Source organism: Notolepis coatsorum, assembly GCF_963971535.1.
Source record: "Notolepis coatsorum genome assembly, chromosome: 7".
NCBI classification, from domain to species: Eukaryota; Metazoa; Chordata; class Actinopteri; order Aulopiformes; family Paralepididae; genus Notolepis; species Notolepis coatsorum.
Window position 1 is genome coordinate 12,755,239 of NC_140171.1, and position 19,061 is coordinate 12,774,299.

The following is a 19,061-nucleotide window of genomic DNA, read 5'->3' on the forward strand; positions in this document are numbered from 1 at the left end:
CGTGAAATCAAATGGGCGAGAAAAAACAACTAGTTAACAGTTGTTGCAACAAACTTTGGCAAAAGGGAGAGGTAAGGAGGACAACACCGTCGAATAAGTACACGAATATAATTATAGCCATATAATGCGAATTATATAAACTATATAATTTATGTTATAAATAATACAACGACTACGTTAGTCTTGGCCAAATTCTACGCCACTCTGCTAGCTTAATTTATATCACAGCCTGGCAAGTTGAACTTTACCTTTGGATTTCCTGGGCGACGCACGTCATGTAATTTAATTTCCCTTAACCTTACCCCTAATAATTATATATGATCTAAACATTATTGATTTGAACACGATTTGTCAAACACCCACCCCGAAGTGTTCGACAAACGTCTATAAATAAGTAAAGCTAGTGACCACTGTTCTCAACACACCTCAGGTCAGGCTCATCATTCAGTTCACTCTGGACCAAGTCTGGGGTTAAACATCACACTTCTGAAGTGTAAACAAACTACTGCACTGTGCACAGAAATATTCTAAACGTTCTGTGAGAAGTTGACAGTTGGTCATCATACTACACCTCAAGTGAGGAATTGTTTCGTCACTGATCATTTGGTAATGGTAACATGATTAAGTTAGCTCAAATTGTTTTTCTTTTGACTCTAAATCTCCCCAAAATGACAGGCACACCTTTCAATCTATTCACCTGTTTGACTCTCATCATGAAGTCATCTTAGCTTTGCTTTTCGGACTCACTGAACACATGATGAAAACTCTGTGAATATCTTTTTCAAAGAATAACATGTTTACTATCACTTTGTAGGCAAGGCTTTGAGGTACCCAAAAAGCACATTCAGGAAAACTCTCACAAACTCTCAGTATTTTCTCTCAAGGAATGAATCACAAAAAAGTGCTGTTGGATGTCAATTTCCGTAACATCCATAACGCTGTGTATTTTGTCACCTATCTCAAAATCCAAAAGGTCAAAACATTTCTTATTGCAGGCTCATCTTTATCTCTAAGTGTGTAACTAAAATGTGTAAATTACCGTATACTTCAAACAAAGGGGTCATAATCGGACTTAACAACACACATTCACAATGTAACATCCGTCACTTGCAATGTAACATCCATAACACTTGTAAAGAATACAAAAAATATGACCAAAATGACTAATTGTTGCTAATATGTCATCTTTATAAAAGTTAGCTTTGCTTAGGAAGTTTGGTTGACAAACTTTTCCTGGATAACGTTATGGATGTTACATTCGCTGTCCCATAAAGGGGCATTATAACAGCATGCTTCACCTGCCAATGGAAAGACACAAAGTACATATTTGATTCACATATTGATACAACAGCCCTTCATGACCAAAGGTGAGGTTAGAAAAATATCTGTTGATTTTATTTGTCATTCTGGCCATTCAGAAAGTCATACAATTAGGTTAATCGAAAAATTTATTTTTACATCATTGTGTCTCCTCCTGTAGTGTGAAAAAACATGCATTCACATAAATATTACGATCAAATCTATTTTGTACTTCAAAATATAGACCTTGATGATACATTTGAAATTGGTTTGGTTATGATCATGTTATTAAATTTTTTTCATGGTGAGGTTGACATTTGCATGGAATTGCCCGCATAATTCACACACAAACAACAGCAGTCCTTCTTCTTGCTCTTTACCTTTTGAGGCTTTGCAGACTCACTCGCAACTATAGACACGGGTCACACGGTGTGACCCCCATCCTTCTAGAATCTAGATCACACTAGGAGGACTAGGTCATTATTAGCGGTTCATTTGGGATTGTCACTTCTTGGCCAAGCTGCAAAGTTGCCACAATTTCCCCCTTAAAGGTTCTTACCTTAATCCTAACCTAAAAGGAACACGCCAACATTATGGGAATTTCACTTACCGTCGTCCTCGGAGTCAGACAAGAAGATGGATATACCAATTTGCAGTTGGTAGAGAGGGATCCAGCTGCATGTTATCTTAGCTTAGCACAATGAGTGGAAGCAGAGGAGGAGCGGCTAGCTTAAAACTCCCACCGCTAGGCTAGCCGCTCCAACCCCCCGCTTCTAGTCATTGTGCTGCCTAGCTTAGCACTCTCTACTGAGCGCACAGAGAGGAAATTGGTAACTATATTCTTGTCGGACTATAGAAGATGATAAGCTAATTTCCCATTATGTTCTCCTCACTACATCCTTGGGATCTAGCATCTCTACTGTCCCTCAACCCTGCCTTACGCCGTCCACTGAACTCAACCCTGCTTGTCTTGACGCCGTCCACTGAACTCAACCCTGCTTGTCTTGACGCTGTCCACTGAACTCAACCCTGCTTGACGCTGTCCACTGAATGTAAACCGCCAACCTGTGTGACTGATGTCAGTCTTCCTTCTTCTGCTCAGTACCCCATCTAGAAAAGGAAGTAGGAACCGACACTTGATTGTTTCACCATGGACATGAGCTTAATAATCATTGACAGTGAAGACGCCAGTGAAGATGACACTGGTCAGCAGTCCATCAGTGACCTCTCGGTTCTAATCGTGGAGGTGGACGAGAAGAAGAGCACAGGTAACGTTGGTGTCTCTTGTGGTAGGGTTGGTAGCATCATTGTCAATACCTGGAGCTTGCGTCAAAGGAGCACAGGTCAATTGAAGTTGGTAATGCTATTTTGGGGTCTGTTATGGGTCATGTCACAGTGTGTTGTTCCATAGTATAAATATCTATAGGCGTGTTTATACTTTCTTTTGAAATGAGACCAGTAACTTAATGATATACTTGTCTTTATAGACAAAGGTAGTGATATATTAGAGACTATTCTGAAGCCCTAATGCACAGAAAAGCACTGTTATGCACCTCCTCTGTATTGTACCATTGTCCCACACTGGAGTACCTATCTATCTATTCATCTCTCCCTCCCTGTGTATTTATACTGTACTGTGTGTGTGTGTGTCTGTGATGGTGCCAGACCATACGTTGTCTCCTAGTAAGTTGGATGAAGACCTTGTGATCACCTTCTCTCAGAAAGCCGAGGTGCTGCCTCACGCACGCTACGACTGCACCACACACCCGTTCACGTGAGTAGAATACTGCCTCACACTACGACTGCACCACACACCCGTTCACGTGAGTAGAATACTCCCTCACTACGACTGCACCATACACCTGTTCACATGAGTAGAATACTGCCTCACACTACGACTGCACCACACACCCGTTCACGTGAGTAGAATACTCCCTCACTACGACTGCACCATACACCTGTTCACATGAGTAGAATACTGCCTCACGCTACGACTGCACCATACACCTGTTCACATGAGTAGAATACTGCCTCACGCTACGACTGCACCATACACCCGTTCACGTGAGTAGAATACTCCCTCACTACGACTGCACCATACACCTGTTCACGTAAGTAGAATACTGCCTCACTACGACTGCACCACACACCCGTTCACGTGAGTAGAATACTGCCTCACGCTACGACTGCACCATACACCCGTTCACGTGAGTAGAATACTGCCTCACACTACGACTGCACCGCACACCTGTTCACGTGTGTAGAATACTGCCTCACACTACGACTGCACCGCACACCCGTACACATGAGTAGAATACTGCCTCACACTACGTCTGCACCACACACCTGTTCACGCGAGTAGAATACTGCCTTACACTACGACTGCACCACACACCTGTTCACGTGAGTAGAATACTGCCTCACACTACGACTGCACCACACACCTGTTCACGTGAGTAGAATACTGCCTCACTACGACTGCACCACACACCTGTTCACGTGAGTAGAATACTGCCTCACACTACGTCTGCACCACACACCTGTTCACGTGAGTAGAATACTCCCTCACTACGACTGCACCACACACCTGTTCACGTGAGTGCAATACACTTCAGGCACACACCCTCCATAATAGGTTGACTGGCACAATGGGAACCATCAAATTAGGGCCGACCCCGATCAGTCGACGAGTGCAGGTAGGGGCTGCACGATTATGACAAAAACAATCATTGCATTTATTATTCTTGATATTGTGATCAGGATTATTAAGTATGATCAATGGAAATTACGTTTACGTACTGTACTGCACATGCTGCACATGGTGGTAGGCAGGGACTACAGATGAAAACGGGCTCATTAGCTAATTCTAGCATATTTACATTGATGTGGAAACTGAAGGTGATGATTAACCCTTTCACTGCCACACAACAGAAGGTTAACCCTTTACTATCACACAACCGACGGCGATGCTCCATAATTGTGCAGCCCCAAGTGCACGGTTTCCCAAAATGTTCAACATGCTAAACAAGCACACCGTCTGTAAAGTGTATTATGTCTCTTCCTCAGGGCTTCAAGTAGTTGCAATGTCTCTCTTCTGTCCTCAGGCCAACGGATCACGACGTCCTCGGTCCAGTCGGCAGTAACCGGCTGTTCTGTGATCAATGCTTCTGCTATGTCTGCGACAAACTAGCATCAATGGTACGAACGTGTGTGTATCCATGTGAGTGAAAGACATGGGGGGGGGGGGGGGGTGTTCCAGTGTAAGGTGTGGTGTGTGTTCCGTAGTGACTCTTCCTGTGTGTGTGTTCTGTAGTGACTTCCTGTGTGTGTTCCAGTGTAAGGTGTGGTGTGTGTTCCGTAGTGACTCTTCCTGTGTGTGTGTTCCAGTGTAAGGTGTGGTGTGTGCAAAACATCTGTCACTGCAACAGCCACAAGAAGAGTGTGTTCTGGAGCCATCACCGTGACAGCCTGCTGCTGGGAAACCTGAGAGCCTTCAACCTGAAGGTGTCGGACCTAGACAAACACCTCCGACATGCAGGTACACACAGACATAACCTAATCTTAACTATAACCTAAACCCTAACCTTAGCAGTGATGATACTAATAATATTACGTAGCTTGTCATACATAATCAGGACGTCGAACATGTCTCCATTGGGTCCCCAATGGACTACTATCACTACTACTACTACTACTACTACTGCTGCTGCTACTACTACTTCTTGCTACTACTACTACCACCACTACTGCTGCTACTACTACTACTACCACCACTGCTACTACTCCTACTCTGTTCACATATGACTGTACAGCCACACACAACAGCAACAGGATTATCCAGTTCGTAGACGACACAACAGTCATCGGACTGATAAACAACAATGATGAGACAGAGATGAGCTAGTCCAGCTGACACGTTGGTGCAAGGACAACAGCCTTGCACTGAATGCCAGCAAGACTAAGGAGGAGCTCATCGTGGACTTCAGGCGACATCAGGGCAACCAATCCGCCTGGATGGGATACCAGTGGAGGTCGTCAACTGCTTCCGGTTCCTAGGACTCCAGATCTCCGATGACCTAAGGTGGACCTACAACACGGAGGTCATGCTCAAGAAGGCCCACCAGCGCCTCTACCCCCTGCGGCGCCCCAGGAAGTGTGGCATAAGCACGCAATGGCTTGTGAACTTCTACCGAGGCACAGTAGAGGGCGTACTGACGAGCTGTGTCACCGTGTGGCATGGCAACACCACCACTCAGGATAAGAAAGCCATCCAGAGGGTCGTGAGGACGGCAGAAAAGATCATCGGGTGTTAGGGCTGTCACTAGCGACAATTTTGTTATCGATTAATCAGTTGATTATTTTATCGATGAATCATTAACCATTAATTTACCAGAAAAATCTATTTCAATTGAATATTTCAAAATGTTTAAAGGAACACTCCAACATTTTGGGAAATTAGCTTATTTGCCATCTACCCTGGAGTTAGACAAGAAGATGCATACCTTTTTCTTCTCTGTGCATGCAGTAGGAGTAGGAAGACGTTGGGAACTAGGCTAATGGAGGAACCTACTTCCAGTGACTGATGCTAAGCTATGCTAACGTGCGCGTCTTCCTACTCCTACTGCATGCACAGAGAAGAAAAAAGGTATGCAGCTTCTTGTCTAACTCCAGGGTAGATGGCAAATAAGCAAATTTCTCAAAATGTTGGAGTTTTCCTTTAATGAGTATCCTCATCCTTTTTAGCTTTAGATAAAAAAAAAAATAAAAACTACCAGCCAGAGAGATTATTACCAGCCATAAATAGCTTTTTAGTATATTTTCATGAATTATTATATGTATTGTGTTGTGTGTTATCTCTCCACTCCACGCTTGTGCCAGCACAGGAGATACGATTAAAATGTATTTTTTATATATAGGCTATATACATATTTAAAAATCAATATCTTCCTTTTCAATAAAATAGGCTCAGGAATCAGGATTGTTAAAGCTAATTAGCCTAATCCATGTGAAAAAGAGTAGCATATAGTAAATGTATGCACACACACGCGCACACACACGAGAGGGAGAATAGCTTATAGCAGACTTAATGATGTTGCAATATTTTTGCTAATGAAGTGAAATATTTATGATCAACTATCAAGTTCGTTTTTATAGTGTACATTTAGGCTACTTCATTGATCATTATCATTGAACGTACAGAGAGAAAGAGAGAGGGAGACCCCCCCCCCATTCATCACTATTAGAACTCCATGAAACTGATTTTGCCTGTGAGCTAGCTTAGCTTAGTTAGCACTAGCAGCTAACGTTAGTTAAAAAGGTTTTTAACCGTGACAGGCATATAGTAAATACTATAGTTTACATAGAAACAGCGTGACTCCCAGGCGTTCACTGGCTATAGAACGCAGGGCTGAAGAGCCCAGCAGCTTCACAAAGGCATCAACTGAAGGGACTCTTATCGGGTGTTCACTGCCATCCATTGAGGAGATCCATGAGTCCAGGTGTCGGAACAAAGCCATCTCCATCATCCAGGACCACAACCACCTGGGACACCAGCTGTTCTCCCCCCTGCCATCTGGTCGTCGTTACCGCAGCATACGAACAAACAAACCGGTATAAGAACAGTTTCTACCCACAGCCCGATGAACAGTTAATCTGCTCATTACTCGACTCAAATGCTGCTACAATGCTCAGCCACTTACTGCACCCTCGGGCATCAATATAATGTGCAATTATTTTAGCTTGTCTGTGTACTTATTATTATTATTTTTTATTTGTACTTATTTTATTGCACATACCGCAGACAGTTGATTGTTTATTGTATATAAATACCTGCTTTTTTATTTTGTAAATTGTTGCATTTTATTCCTTGATGCTGTGGAGCAGAGATCTGAATCTCTGAACTGCTACTACTACTACTGCTGCTACTCTCCATCCTTTGTCAATGAAGTTGTATCAGTTGTAATTGATTTGTTATCCTTACTTTTGTCTTGCCTTGTTATCTTATGATTTTATATGCTGTGTGATTTTATTTTTTGCTTATTTCTGTACGTCTCATTTATTTTCAAACCTTTATTTAAGATCTAAAGGCAACTACGGTTTCCATCATTTACAGTCACATTGAGTGTATGCACATAAACTATTCCTCTTGATTAAACATATATTTTTCCTACGTCCAGATTCTCTGCTGAATATATTCAAATCACGGCTCAGCGAGGAGTACTGCATCTACCTGAAAGGAAAGGATGCTGAGCCTTCCGTGCCTCAGCCCCCTCCACAGAGCCAACGACGACTGATGCCTCAATTCCATGAGTGAGTGACACAAGCCTGGGCCAAAGCCTGGGCCAAAGCCTGGGCCATTCAAATCAACTGTTTTGTGCAGGGTTTTAAAAAGTCTTGGGTCTTAAATTCTTAATTCTCAATTTAAGGCCTTAACACTTTGGGTGCCACGCATATCGCTTATCTTTACCCCTAGAATGCCAGCGTTATAGTCGTTTCCGCGGTCGTTTCACTATGTTTGTGAAGCTGTGTGTGTGTTTTGTATTATAGCTGTGGAGACATGGTGTGGCTCATTTTGACAAACATTGATTACTTGTAGTGCAACGTGGGAGTAATAGTTTGTTTCCACACGCTGTAGTTTGTAGTTTATTACACGATAAACATCGCACATTTCCAAGATAATCCAGTCTTTTTTCATAGATTGTGAGATAAAACGCGTTATGTGCAATAAGCCCAAACCGTTCTGGCTGATCCCCTGAGACCCCAAATACTCCCAAATCAAAGGTATATGACATGTATATATGTACCTTCACACAATCATCAAGGGGGGCGGGGGCGTTCTAACTCAAATCTCGAGGCGATCGCTCCGTCTCCGAGGAGGGGCCCTTGCAAAAAAAAATAGAATAGGTGTATCCACACCAAGCTATTCCAGTTCAGACACGGACGATACTGCCACCTGGTGATTGTCGATCGGCATTGCAGTTCTAGTGTGTGGGGATGTGCCAAAATGATGCAGATCGCTCCGGGCAAGTCTGTAGAGTGGGGATCAAAGTAAAAAGATCAAACGATCCAAAAACGTAATATCTCGTTTTTGTCACTCGACGCTTGTCGAGCAAAAACGTAATATCAAATTTTTGGCACTGAAAGTGTTAAAGCGTATTAAAAAGTCTTACATTTAATTTGTACAAGTATTATGTGGGGGCAGCCCGGCTGTCGGGAGATGAAATAATGTTAAACATATTAAATATTTGGGCGGCTAGGTGGTGCAGTGGGTAAGGCACTCACCTCCAATGCTGGCGACGCTGGGTTCCACATTGCTTTCAGTTTAGCTGGTCGTCCGCACTAATACACATTGGCAGTATTAGGGGGAGGGAAAACGGATGGGTGGGGATCGGGCGTTGTGGACAGCGACTCCTACAGGTCGGTTGGTGCGCCTGCGCACTAGAATCAGGAAGCGACGGGGGCGGGGCCCCTCCAAAGCCCAGACCCCCGACGCTGAAAGATCGAGTCGCGCAGGTGGAAAGATGCGACGGCTGCTACCTCGAGTATCGGAGGGGACTCGTGCTATGTATGGCTTCGTCCACATTGCAGCCGGCTTGTGGGAGGCATGAAACAGCGTTCGAGACAGGGGAGGGTTGAATTGGACGATACAAAATTGGGATGGGAGAAAAATAGAAAATGGGAGAAAAAGTGGATAAAAAAAAATATATATATATATTAAATATTTTTTGTATTCAAGTCGTTGTTTTTTGCTGGGCTACCGGGAGCTTGGTGCGCCTGGCGAGAGCTTGTATGGAACGTGCAATAATTAAAATTAATTTGTCATGGGATTTCATCTACACAAACATGTTGGAATCCCTGCATAATGCACCTTCAGAAATCAAAGCCACGTAAACGTAAGAAGGTTGAGCTCCCAGAATTGGTATCGTCAAAGGATGACGTGGTATCAAATGATCATGTAATGTGTGTGTTGCAGTTACTCACCGGTGTATGAGTGTCTGTCATCCTTCCTGGACGAAGCTGACCGACAGGAAGACCGAGCAGCTGCCGTCATGCGACTGGGAGCTGCACACGACTTCCTCCTACACTACCAGGCTCCAGGGTACGCACACTGTACTGTGGACATTCATGCCTTGTTCCACAAATTATTCGTGATTTTGTTTGGGAAAACACATTTTGCCCTATAATTTTTCTTGTGACTGATAAGACTCGCAGGCCAAACTCACAAACAATATTAATGCTGTTCAGTGTTTCCCACCGGATTTTGTGAGACTGTGGTGGGTGAACCTTGGACCCTCTAGGGGGGTCCGGGGGCATGCTCCCCCCGATTTCTTTTTACATTTAGTTTGTTTTCATTAACCCATTCAGTGCCAACCACGAGATTAGTCTGGTTAACTCGCCATGCGTTGAGTGCCAAGACCCGAGAAAACTCAGGTTTTAATCATTATTTCTTTTATTAGCAATATTTCATTTTTCATCCATCCAGCCTGACGTTATCATTGGGAATGGGTCTGAGCTCGAAAAGGGCAAATACCGCCGCCTATCGTCGTAAATCCGGTCCAGGTTTTAGTTCTCGGGCATGCAGCTGGATACTATTGCATTGAGTCCCCCCACTGGGAGCAGCGTCAACTATGTGTTTTGGTGCTATAACGTTGGATCAATAAACGCGATCAATATTTGGAATGGCGATCAGGAATTGGATTAATCTTTTTGCAGAACATCTGATGTGAGGTAAGGACTCTATTTGACCAGTCTTGGGTTAATCGGATGTCAAAAATGTAATTTAAATAAAGTATAAATAACTTTGGTCCCAATACGGAACCCTGTGGAACACCACAGGTTACTCTTCTAAGATGTGGTTCTGTATTATTGTTTACATATTGAGTTGCTGTTTGTTGGTGAATCAGAATAAGTTTCACCCTCCGTAGGGAGGTACATTTCCTTAGTCAAATTTGGTAGGGATGCACCGAATGGGAAATTCTTGGCCGAAACCGATACCGAAAATAGGAAACAGTTGGCCGAAAACCGAATGCCGAAAGGCCGAAAATGATTCATATAAATATATATAATGTATTTTTTTTTCAGCTACCTGATTATGGCAAAAGACATGATTATGGCAAAACTTAACTTAAATAATATTATTAATCACTATTATGGGCCCATAAAACATTTATTCAGCACTTTTGAATGCATACATTAATTTCAGACTGACTGCTGAAAGATTGTACAATTTAAACATTTTCTCTTTGCATACAACAAAATGTGCATTAAAGTCAAGTGCATTTTCTTTTCTCTGTAGGATAACTACAACAAAGTGCATTCAGAACAAAGCCAAGGTGCTTTAAAACTGATAACGATCTGCATAAAGACACACACACAGGACTGTTGTATTTACTACATCTCCCATGACTCTTAGCGGGGGTTGACGTAGCTTACGAGAGACTGGTCAAAGGGGAATGGAATCGTTAGCTAGCTTAACGCTAACGTTAGTTCAAAATGTTTTAACCGCGACGGGGCATATAGTAATGGCGAGGATATAAAGCATGTTAAAGAAGCATTTATTGGATGCGTTGCTCGCGGTCGCGGAGTTTATACATAGAAACAGCGCGACTCCCAAGAGGAGTTAGTTATCACAGGCTGCAGAACGCAGGAAGAGCTGCCAAGCTGCTCACGTTGCACGTTTTGATTACGTCATCACAACAACACTTTCGGTTACGAACGTTACGTATCCCTGTTCTTTGACATTCGGTGATATATTTTCGGTGCTAAAACCCTTTCGGCTGAAAGAGCCTTTTTAACCATTTTCGGCCGATGATTTTCGGTGGCCGAATGTTCGGTGCATCCCTACCGAATACCGTGAAACCGTGGTATTTTTGCCCAAGGTTATCGTACCCTCAAAATGTCATACATGCCTAGTTACACTATAGGCTACACTACTAGGTCTACACTATACTATAGTTTAAGGCTACTTTCACTGTTTTACTGCATTACAGTACTGTTATTGTCATTTTTTTATCAATACAAAAAATATATTGCATATATATTGTTGGTGCTCCTTACATTTAGGTGGGTGCTCCTACATTTTTGCTGGTGCTCCCAACTTTTTGAAGTTGGGAGCACCAGTGCTACCAAGTAAAAATGTTAATTTCGGGCCCTGCATAATTTTAACTATACACAATACATAATTTTAACTATAGACAATACATAATTTTAACTATACACAATACTCAATTTTAACTATACACAATACTCAATTTGAACTATACACAATACTGAATTTGAACTATAGACAATAAATACATAATTTGAACTATACACAATACTGAAAGGTTACAGTATGTAGATTTGTTTATTTGTATGACAAAGTCAGTCAACCCTTGCAATCAGTTTCATTTAATGAATTCAAAACAGCATTGATATTACGTAAAAGCAAACTGGCAATAGAAAAGATGTTCAAAATGATCTAGTTCCCTTAAAACGCTAACGCTATTAAATACAAATATATAGTGGAGGTTAAAATAAGAATATGACTTGGCCTGAAAAAAGTTCAGTCAGGAGATTTATTTTTGCTTTAATCCCCGAATATACCTTACCTTAGTCAGAAGGATTTGAAACACGAGAATTCTCGTTTTTGGCGCAGAAAGAGTTAAGAGCCAGTATTGCTTTTTCCTAACAAAATTGTATGAATGCCTATTTGTTCTTATTTTTTATTTAGGGCGTTTTCACACCTGTAGTTCGTTTGCTTTGTTCCGATTCAGGGAGACACGGACTATAATGATACAATGTTGCACTTGTCCCTTAGTTCGTTTGTGTTCACACGGCTGTGTTAACAGCGGACCAAAACAAACGCACGTGCGAGCAAACTGTCACTCATTGGTCAGATTTTGGTGTGTGCCGCACCCCCCCCCCCCCCCAACCCTGAATCTCCGCGTTACATTGAAATCGGGGAGGGGATAGCGGGGGGGAGCATAATGAATGTGGATGAGAGCCTTGATGTAAGTGGTTGCAGATACGGCTGTGGGGGTGCTGGAGACATGATCGAATAGACTTGTATGTGCCTGAATCTCCTGAACACGGCGCGAGCCATTCCTAATCGATCAGAACTAAATCGGCAGCGAAAAAGCCTGTTTTTAAGCAGCTATTCCCCATGCACATGCGCAGATTGCCCACGGATTGTGACGCAACGCACACCCGCCCTGGACTGTTCCATCAGAGGGGGGAGCTTCGGTGGCCAGTGTCTTTTCAGCCGAACAGGATAATGAAACAATGATCCCACTAAATGACCAGACGTGTCTTATGTCGACATCTACAATTACCTCATGGAGTCTCCAGGTAGACTAATGTTTATATTTAAGTGCAGTGGTCTGTAGCCACTCACGATTTAGGAATGGCTCGCGCCGTGTTCAGGAGATTCAGGCGCATACAAGTCTATTCGATCATGTCTCCAGCACCCCCACAGCTGTATCTGCAACCACGTACATCACGGCTCTCATCCACATTCATTCATTTGCTCCCCCCGCCATCTCCTCCCCGATTTCAGAATCCCGGAAGTGTTGCGGTGGTCTATAGCGCGTTAACTTTACCGATCTAGCCTAAAGACTACAATCTGATCCCGCCCATAATTCAATGCGAAAGCGGCATCATGCAGCACGTATACAGTACGGCAAGTGAGTTGTGTCGGTTTGTTAACAGTTAAGTCGATTGCATTCTCACAGCCTACGAGTCGCTTCGGGTTCGGTTGGAAGTGCGCCGAGACCACCCTCTCTAGGTGGTCTCGGCCCGCTTGTTTTGTTCTGCAACAGAATGCGATTGCTGTGTTCACATATGCCCAACTGAACCGAAATAGGGGGTAAACGCTCCAGGTTTCGGAACAACAGCTCCAAACGAACAGATTCATCACATTCATCATTTCAAACACAGCAAAGAAAGGCAAATTATCACTTACATTATTATTATTATTATTATTATTATTATTATTATTATTATTATTATTATTATTATTATTATTATTATTATTATTTGTAAAAATATTGTCGATCAGTGTTGCACTGTCCTTTGTTATTCTGCTAGGTTTTACAATTAAGGGATAGAAACTCAATCTAAACATATTATCAACAAAGTCTTTAGTTTTTGTATGTTCATTAGATTTCATCAAATCAATATTGAAGTCGCCACAAACAAATCACCTTATCCTTATGCATTTCATATAATTCAGAAATCTTCTTATTAAATTGATCAATACACGACCCTGGTGTTTTGTAAATGCAACTAATTAATATATTTTTGGATCTTTCAACATTGATTTCAATGGTTACACATTCCATCAAATTGTCAATAACCGTTGTCGTATTTTCAATAACTTTACACTTAAATTCAGACTTCACAAACGGGGCAACTAAGGCGGCTGAGTGGCGCAGTGGGCAAGGCGCTCGCCGCTAACGCAGGGCATGCTGGTATCGAGCCCAGCTCTCGGAGTTGCTACCGGCTTGGCCGGCCGTCATACTAACACAATTGACAGTGTTAGAGGGTGGGAAAGCCGGTGGGTGGGGATTGGACGTTGTGGACAGCGACTCCTACAGGTTGGTTGGGTGACGCCGGTGCGGCGGAAACAGGAAGTATCGGGGGCAGCGTGAGCCTCCCACGCGTTACTCCTCGCCACTGAGGTGAAAAGATGCAACAGGCTGCCTCCTCGTGTACCGGAGGGGACACACGTGATGCAAGGCTTCTATCCTCACTACAGCCGATCAGTGGGAGGCATAGCCTAGCAACGTTCAAGACAGGGGAGGGAAGAATTGCAAATACGAAATTGGGATGGGAGAAAAATTGAAAATGGGGAGAAAAAGTGGATAAAAAAATTAAAAATGGGGCAACTACTACAGCCCCCCATGGCATGGATCTTTATAACTCCAGGGTCGTCTTTGAGAAACTGTTGTATATGGCATGGATCTTTATAACTCCAGGGTCGTCTTTGAGAAACTGTTGTATATGGCATGGATCTTTATAACTCCATGGTCGTCTTTGAGAAACTGTTGTTTATGGCATGGATCTTTATAACTCCAGGGTTGGCGTTGAGAAACTTTATAACTCCAGGCTTGAGATAAACAAACCAGAGGCCTGTGCCTACAAGGCCAAATCCATACTGCTGCAGAGGTATGTACATGCACACACACACACACACACACACACATCTTTCTGATGCTCTGATTGTAACGTATGTATTCTGAATCTACAGTATATGTATGTGTGTTCACAGGGTAATAGATTCTGTTCAGAGACAAATGGTGACGACTAATTTCTCTTCTGAGTTTATCTACAAACTGGCGGCGTTCTACCAGAGACTCAGTTTTACTCCCCTTATGAGGAACCTGAAGAACAGGTGAGTGAGCATGCATGTGTTTGTCTTGGTTCTTCTAGCCTGTGTTTGTCTTGGTTCTAACTTCTAGCCTGTGTTTGTCTTGGTTCTAGCCTGTGTTTGTCCTGGTTCTAACTTCTAGCCTGTGTTTGTCTTGGTTCTAGCCTGTGTTTGTCCTGGTTCTTCTAGCCTCTGTTTGTCTAGGGTCTAGCGTGTATCTGTATTGGTTCTAGTCTGTGTTTGTCTTGGTTCTAGCATTTGTGTGTCTTGGTTCTAGCATTTGTGTGTCTTGGTTCTAGCCTGTGTGTGTCTTGGTTCTAGCTTGTGTGTGTGTCTTGGTTCTAGCCTGTGTGTGTCTTGGTTCTAGCTTGTGTGTGTGTCTTGATTCTAGCCTGTGTGTGTCTTGGTTCTAGCTTGTGTGTGTGTCTTGGTTCTAGCCTGTGTGTGTCTTGGTTCTAGCATGTGTGTGTGTCTTGGTTCTCGCCTGTGTGTGTCTTGGTTCTAGCCTGTGTGTGTCTTGGTTCTAGCCTGTGTGTGTGTCTTGGTTCTAGCCTGTGTGTGTGTCTTGGTTCTAGCCTGTGTGTGTGTCTTGGTTCTAGCCTGTGTGTGTGTGTGTCTTGGTTCTAGCCTGTGTGTGTCTTGGTTCTAGCCTGTGTGTGTCTTGGTTCTAGCCTGTGTGTGTCTTCGTTCTAGCATGTGTGTGTGTCTTGGTTCTAGCATGTGTGTGTGTGTCTTGGTTCTAGCCTGTGTGTTGGTTCTAGCCTCTGTGTGTGTCTTGGTTCTAGCCTGTGTGTGCGGCCTTGGGACGACCTGCTATTGGTCTCGGTGCTGAGGGGTCAGAACGTGACGGGGATCCGTAAGGATAGAGGCAAGAAGGACATGCTGGTTGAGCCAACTGCTGTCGTCCTACTGAGATCAGAGCTGCTACAGCAACAACACAGGTACAACCTAACCTTAACCTCTGTGGTTCTCCTGAGATCAGAGCTACAACCTAACCGTAACCGCTGTGGTTCTACTGAGATCAGAGCTACAACCTAACTGTAACCGCTGTGGTTCTACTGAGATCAGAGCTACAACCTAACCTTAACCTCTGTGGTTCTACTGAGATCAGAGCTACAACCTAACCTTAACCTCTGTGGTTCTACTGAGATCAGAGCGCCTACAACCTAACCTTAACCTCTGTGGTTCTACTGAGATCAGAGCTACAACCTAACCGTAACCGCTGTGGTTCTACTGAGATCAGAGCTACAACCTAACCTTAACCTCTGTGGTTCTACTGAGATCAGAGCGACAACCTAACCGTAACCGCTGTGGTCCTACTGAGATCAGAACTACTACAGCAACAACACCGGTACAACCTAACCTTAACACATTCCCAGCCAACAGCGAGTATACTTGTTATTGGGAGCCAACGCTTGAACGCCAACGAGTATACCGGTACTTGTTATTTGAAAGTTTTTCATTTTTTTCAAAAAAATTAATTGTATCCACTTTTTTTCTCCCCATTTTCTATTTTTCTCCCATCCCAATTTCGTATTATCCAATTCTTCCCTCCCCTGTCTTGAACGTTGCTAGACTATGCCCCCCACTGGTCGGTTGTAGTGAGGACGGAAGCCTTGCATCACGTGTCCCCTCCGGTACACGAGGAGGCAGCCTGTCGCATCTTTTCACTGCAGCAGCTCGAACTCTCAGTGGCTAGGAGTAACGCGTGGGAGGCTCACGCTGCCCCCGCTACTTCCTGCTTCCGCCGCACCGGCGTCACCAAACCGACCTGTAGGAGTCGCTGTCCACAACGTCCAATCCCCACCCACCGGCTTTCCCACCCTCTAACACTTGCCAATTGTGTTAGTATGAACGACCGGCCAGCCGGTAGCAACGCCGAGAGCTGCGCTCGAACCCAGCGTCTCCTGCATTAGTGGCGAGCGCATTGCCCACTGCGCCAATCATCCGGCCCCTTTTTTTTCAATATGTTTATTCATTATTCATCCAGGGACCTTGGTGTTACCATAGGGAATGAGTCTGAGATCGCCAAAGTGCAATACCGGCCGCATCCAGCTAGACGGCGTCACGGCGGTATCGAGCACCCTTTGAAACCTTGTATCTTGGCCTGTGTAACGGCCAAATGTCTCTGTGCGCACTTTTCTTTGTCGGGCAAATGGAGCAGTTATAACAATCTGATTGAGAAGTGTCAAATGCTCCCGATGCATGATGTGTGGTGGATTATGTTGGCGACACGATCGACACCAATACTTGGAATCACGATCAGATAATTGGAATATTCTTTTTGGGGTACATCCTAGTGAATGTAAGGACTATATACCCGTAATCAATCCTGCGTTGATCCAACCATGTCTTCACCTCGATCGCAACGTGTGTGTGTGTAACGTTACTCCACAACGTATGCCGTTGGTGACTATCAAAGCATCAAAAAACAACCCTAGTTCATGATGAAACATAATACCTATTATATAGATTTGATTTGGGAATAGTAGCGTGTCCAGGCAAAAAACGGTTATAGTAGAATACACGTGTAATTCTATTCCTCAGCCTTTCGGGAATTACCCCAGATCACTCTATAACTATACTTATATTCACCACGGTATAACACGGGAACGTATGTATGGATAGTGGTGCACGATATATCGGCGGCCGATATAATATCGACCGATATGGTAATTTTTTTACACATCGGTATCGTTCCGATATCAAGATAGGGCAGATATAAAAAAAAATACATATAAATTATTTTTTAATAAAAAATTTAAAAATAAATGTTTTTTTTACATGTTTTTGTCTTAAATGTTTTAAAAATATCAGTCATTTCTGAAAATAAGTTACAAAAGTAAAAAAAAAAAAAAATGCGTTTTGGAAAATAGCTCTTTATTTGATTATCATAAAAAAGTGGTTTCTATACAGAGATATCGACATCGGTAAATATCGGTATCGGCTAGGGATGGGCGTGAGTAATCGATTAATCGTGTTATGATAACTGTCTGTTGATGAAGTGTTGTTATGATAACTGTCTGTTGATGAAGTGTTATGATAACTGTCTGTTGATGAAGTGTTGTTATGATAACTGTCTGTTGATGAAGTGTTCTTATAACTCAGATTCAGATTCAGACAACTTTATTGATCCCCGTGGGGCAATTCATATTTGCAGCTTCACCACAAGCAACAAAGACAAACAAACAACAAAACATCTCAACGACAGCACGGAAAATAAAGAGAGAAACACTCCATGTGATACAATCCAGCAATAAAAGTAAAAGTAAAAACAGACAACCAAGTGCAAAAGGCTACTTAAAATGACTAATGTCTGTGTTTAAAAGTCTGATAGCCGAGGGGACAAAAGATTTGGCGTAGCGGTTGGTCCTACTTGGTGGGACGTCATAACGGCGGCCAGAAGGCAACAGTGAAAACCGCTGAGACAGAGCATGGAGGGGTTGATTAATGATGCTCGTCCCCTTCTTGACCACCTGGTCCGTCCAGAGAGAACATAGGTCTCTCTGTTTTACTCCAATTATTTTGGAGCACACTTTCACAATATACTGTAGGTTGTTCCTATCTTCCTATCAATAATTCACTTCAATTCAAGAAGTCTGTACGCAAACTTTAACAGCATTAAGGAATACTTAAACCAGTTTACACAACCATTTAACATAATTGCCATTTCAGAAACTTGGATGAACGAGGAAAAGGGAATGGATTTTGAAATGGTCGGATATGAACTCAACTATATGAACAGAAAAAATAAGAGTGGAGGAGGAGTGGCTGTGTATGTGGATAATAACTTGAATTATAAGATTGTAGAAAAAATGACAAATGTGATTGATAATTTATTAGAATGTATAACAATAGAAATATGTGTAGAAAAAAAGAAAAATATAATTGTGAGCTGTATATATAGAGCACCAGGTTCGAATATTGAAGTTTTCAAGGACTGGATGGAAGAAATGTATATAAACAATAATCAAAAGGCTATTTTCATCTGTGGGGATTTTAACATTGATCTTTTAAATCCAAACAAACATAAAATGACTGAGGAATTCATCAACACATTGTATAGTTTGAGCCTTTATCCAAAAATCACAAGACCCAGCCGAATCACATCCCATTGTGCCACTCTGATAGACAATATATTTACGAACATTATAGAAAACAATACAGTGAGTGGATTACTAATAAATGACATCAGCAACCATTTACCAGTTTTTACAGTTTATGACAACAACTACACAGAAAACAAGCAGGACAATAAACTACAATTTAAACGAGTAAGGACTGAAGAATCAATGAACGCTTTCAAAAATGATTTGCTACTACAAAATTGGGAGATAGTATATAAAGAGGATGACACTGATAAAGCATATGAAACATTCTTATCTATATTTAACTTACTATATCACAAACATTG

At 42.7% G+C, this 19,061-nt stretch overlaps 1 protein-coding gene across 1 annotated transcript in view; it reads left to right on the plus strand.

The window, feature by feature from the left end:
- The window catches only part of LOC311231334 (uncharacterized protein), a 96,196-nt gene continuing 77,135 nt past the window's right edge, over positions 1-19,061 (plus strand). Inside the window, exons 1-10 of the mRNA XM_084317888.1 lie at positions 1-71; positions 2,402-2,567; positions 2,965-3,073; positions 4,404-4,497; positions 4,687-4,837; positions 7,476-7,608; positions 9,272-9,397; positions 14,356-14,445; positions 14,549-14,671; positions 15,433-15,588. Coding sequence (XP_084174014.1) covers positions 2,450-2,567; positions 2,965-3,073; positions 4,404-4,497; positions 4,687-4,837; positions 7,476-7,608; positions 9,272-9,397; positions 14,356-14,445; positions 14,549-14,671; positions 15,433-15,588 — 1,100 coding nt within the window. The 5' untranslated portion in view covers positions 1-71; positions 2,402-2,449. The remainder of the gene's footprint in view (positions 72-2,401; positions 2,568-2,964; positions 3,074-4,403; positions 4,498-4,686; positions 4,838-7,475; positions 7,609-9,271; positions 9,398-14,355; positions 14,446-14,548; positions 14,672-15,432; positions 15,589-19,061) is intronic.